This window comes from Rissa tridactyla, unplaced genomic scaffold (genome assembly GCF_028500815.1).
Source record: "Rissa tridactyla isolate bRisTri1 unplaced genomic scaffold, bRisTri1.patW.cur.20221130 scaffold_29, whole genome shotgun sequence".
In the NCBI taxonomy this organism is placed as follows: domain Eukaryota; kingdom Metazoa; phylum Chordata; class Aves; order Charadriiformes; family Laridae; genus Rissa; species Rissa tridactyla.
The window spans coordinates 1,797,701-1,801,898 of NW_026529507.1; the positions used below are offsets into that span (position 1 = coordinate 1,797,701).

Sequence of the window (4,198 nt, forward strand, 5' to 3'; positions counted from 1 at the left end):
GGGGGAACACCTGGGTGTTACTGTCCTCAAGCTCAAAAAGGTGCCTGCCCAGGGCAGCTGGGAGCAGGGCTGAGGGACAGGTCAGCTCTCCACACTCTTCACTGAGGGACAGTCCCTTTGCCTGCCAGCACCCACAGGATTTCACTTGGAGTGCAGCAGGAATGCTCCAAAACTCCTCAGCTCTTGTGTGACAACCGGAACAAAATCCACAGAACAAATTCCCCTCAACTTTGCTCTGCCGTCGGGTGAATTAGGAGTGACAATGCTGAAAAGCTCTTCGATATCAAAAGTGGATGTAGGCTAAGATCACCCCGTCTTCCTATCGACCAATTGCTGTAGGCAGGACTGAATCCTGCAGAGCCCCCTGCTCCCAGCGGCACCCTCAGCTAGCACCAACCACAGCTCATGAAAGGGACCTGCCAAAGGTCTGCTTGAAAGGGGAGAGGAACTTTCAGAAGTTTTTCTGAGAAACTGAATAGACTTTGGTCTCTTCTTTGAACAGGTCCCCATGTCCAGAGGACAAAAATGTCCAACAACAGCTCCATCACCCAGTTCCCCTCCTGGCATTCGCAGACACATGGGAGCTGCAGCTCTTGCACTTCGGGCTCTTCCTGGGCATCTACCTGGCTGCCCTCCTGGCCAACGGCCTCATCATCACCACCATTGCCTGTGACCACCGCCTCCACACCCCCATGTACTTCTTCCTCCTCAACCTCTCTGTTCTTGACCTGGGCTCCATCTCCACCACTGTCCCCAAATCCATGGCCAATTCCCTGTGGGGCACCAGGGACATCTCCTACACAGGATGTGTGGCCCAGCTCTTATTCTTTTTCTTTTTCATGTCAGCTGAGTATTTTCTTCTCACCGTCATGTCCTATGACCGCTACGTTGCCATCTGCAAACCCCTGCACTACGGGACCCTCCTGGGCAGCAGAGCTTGTGTCCACATGGCAGCAGCTGCCTGGGGCAGTGGGTTTCTCAATGCTCTCCTGCACACGGCCAATACATTTTCCCTGCCCCTCTGCCAGGGCAATGCCCTGGACCAGTTCTTCTGTGAAATCCCCCAGATCCTCAAGCTCTCCTGCTCACACTCCTACTTCAGGAAAGCTGGGCTTCTTGTGGTCAGTGCCTGTTTAGGCTTTGGTTGTTTTGTGTTCATCGTGCTGTCCTACGTGCAGATCTTCAGGGCCGTGCTGAGGATCCCCTCTGAGCAGGGACGGCACAAAGCCTTTTCCACGTGCCTCCCTCACCTGGCCATCGTCTCCCTGTTTCTCAGCACTGCCGTGTTTGCCCACCTCAAGCCCCCCTCCATCTCCTCCCCAGCTCTAGACCTGGTGGTGTCAGTCCTGTACTCATTGGTGCCTCCAGTACTGAACCCCCTCATCTACAGCATGAGGAACCAGGAGCTCAAGGATGCCCTATGGAAACTGGCTCAATGGACGTTGTTTCACCATTAATAAATTGTCTCCCCTTCTCCGCATGTTTTCTAGACTTTCTGTTAGGCAATAAGCCTGCTTTTTTCTCTTGCAGTCATCCTGCTTCTGTATAATTTTCTGGGCTTGTACCACTTGTCTTGAGGTTTGTTCCAGTTGTGTCTGACCCTTGCACAACACTGTGTCAAAGGTGACCTGCCTAATAGCAGCTCTTCAAGAAAAAGGCATCTCCCAGGTGCAGTGCCTGGATGCTAGGTGCTTCCTCCAAAGGTGCTGCCAATAAAATGTCCAACGAACTGGTCTTTCAAAGAGTCTCTTCTCCCTGTGTTCTCCCTGTGTTTGGGGTTAAGCTCACTGTACTATTGGGTTCCGTGGACCAAATGTTCTGGTTTGAAAGGCTCTCTTCTTGTCTCCAGTGGTAGTGGAGATGGTGCATGAGCTCCCGATTACCTCCTCAGGCTGCTTCACATGTGTCAGGACTTATGGCATACAGCAGACTCTATGGAAATGAATTTGGACGTGTGAGGAGAGGATGGGGACTCACCACGTGCCCTGAGCTGGGAGTGAATGAAGACACAGGAGATGAAACATCCACAGAGGTGAAGTCCCCCACAAGCAAAACACTAAACTGAGGTATGCACAAACAAGGACTCTGCAATGCCCAGAAAGTCAGTGTGGATCCGGTAGGCGTGGGAAAGGGAGGCTGGAGAGGTGTGGGAGCTGCCGGAGGACCCTCAGGGCCAAGGAATGTCGTGCTGTCCTGGGGAGCGGGGCTGATGTGAGCAGAGGAGGGGGCAAATTCACTCAGGGTTGGGGGTCACCTCAAAAGGCTATCAGGAGAGGCAGAGAGTGACTAGCCTGTTTTCCTCATTGCCTTGAGGCCAGCACTAGCCTGGGGCTGATGGGGAGGCTGAGCTCCTTGTCTGCCCCCCAGGGGCTGTGTGCCCTTCAGAGGAGCTGGGGCTGTGAAGTGAGTGCCGAGAGCTCTGCAGCAACTGTGGTGGGCACTGCTGTGGGACCAGCCCAGACTGGGCAGCTGTGCTTGGCTGGGCAGAGGAGAGGGCAAGGGCTCTGGAGAGAGATGAGGAACAGCTGGGATGGGCTGGTAAAAGCCTGGGAGAGGAAAATGTCAGTGTAGAGCTAAGTTGTGTGAGTGTGCAGGGTGTGGGCACTCCAGGTGTGGCCTCACCAGTGCCAAGGAGAGGGGAAGGTCACCTCCCTCCATCTGCCAGCAATGCTTTTCCTGATGCAGCCCAGGAGGCTGTTGGCCTTTGTCATGGTGGTGCATTGCTGGCTCATGCTCAGCTGTTTGTCCTCCAGGACCCCAAGGTCCTTCTCTGCAGAGCCACTATCTAGCCAGTCAGCCCCCAGCATGATGCCCACAGTGTGCCTAGATCACAAGCTGTCCTCCCCCAGGGACTTTCTCAGCAGCAGCTTGTCCTTCTTGCAGATCAGCTCCACCTCTGCCATAGGTCCCACAGTGCTTCAGAGTAACCTGGGACAGCAAACCCCTCTCCTGCCAGGGCTGCGCAGCCAAGGCCTGTTTCTCTCTGGCCTTGGGGACTGCAGCTTTTACTCTCGTTGTGGGAATCTCATCCATCGTTTTGTGTCCACCTGCCATCCACTCCAGCATGCCTCTGCAGGGTTTCTGGCAGGAAGTGTGGCCTGTGGGGGACCCACACCGGAGCAGGCTGCGAGTGCACGTTGCTGGCTCACGTTGAGCTTCTCATCCACCAGCACACCCAAGTCCCTCTCCTCAGGGCTGCTCTCAAGCCATTCTCCACCCAGCCTGTATTTGTGCCTGGGATTGCCCCGACCCACGTGCAGGACCTTGCACCTGGCCTGGTTGAACTTCATGAGGTCCACACAGGCCCATCTCTCAAGCCTGTCCAGGTCCTTCTGGATCGCATCCCATCCCTCCAGCTTGTCAACTGCTTCACACAGCTTGGTGTTGAAACAAAGAACTCTACACAACAGCACTTGGATACTGTGAAGTCCGTGTTCTTTATTTGGCTTTCTTGTTGCCCTTGATGCCTCTGGCCAGATTTGACTCTCTCTGGGCTTTAGCTCTCCTAACATGATCCATGCCTGCTTGGACAATTTCTCTGTATTCCTCCCAGGCTACCTGTCCTTGCTTCCACCTTCTGTAGGCTTCCTTTTTCTTTGATTTACCCATGGTAAGTCCATGCTGATGGTTCTTAGCACAGCTGCCAAATGGGCCACACTGATGCACAAGTGGAGCTGGTACTGCCAAGAGGCAGAGCTGGTCAGAGATGTGAAGACCAGTCTCAGCCTTGGCTGTAGTGACCATCAAATGGTGGTCTCCCAGATCTCCAGGGGAACAGGGAAGGAGAGGAGCAGAGCACAGGCCCTGGACAGTAGGGAAGGAGGCCTACTGAGGGCACTGGCAGGTGGGCTCCCATGGAAACCATGTCAGGGCCCTGAAAATATCCACAGGCCTTCATGGCCCTGAGCAGCTTCACCTGGGGCCTCCTCCCACCCCTCTGTCCCTCAGCTCAGGATCCCCTTTAAGCCCAGGCCTGAGGTTCAGCCCCAGCTTGATCTACGCTGTAGGTGTAAAGGTTCTCCAGACGCAGCCTTGCCTGTCCATGGACCTTGTTGGTTTGCTCTTGCAGGCTGACTTCCCAGCTTGATTCTTTATCGGGTGGACCACGAAAGAACTGCCATTCACTGAGCGGCCCTCCAAGTGCCAGACCCCAGCTGATTCACAGGGGCCTAGGGCCTTTCTGCTTTCTTTCTTCATG

At 54.7% G+C, this 4,198-nt stretch overlaps 1 protein-coding gene across 1 annotated transcript; it reads left to right on the forward strand.

The window, feature by feature from the left end:
- Positions 1–905: 905 nt before the first annotated feature.
- On the forward strand, positions 906–3,509 carry LOC128903254 (olfactory receptor 14J1-like; the record flags this gene model as incomplete). The annotated part of the gene is made up of 2 exons (XM_054187267.1): positions 906–1,367; positions 3,501–3,509. Coding segments are annotated over 2 exons (471 nt in total), but the record flags the coding sequence as incomplete, so codon positions are not given.
- Positions 3,510–4,198: the final 689 nt, after the last annotated feature.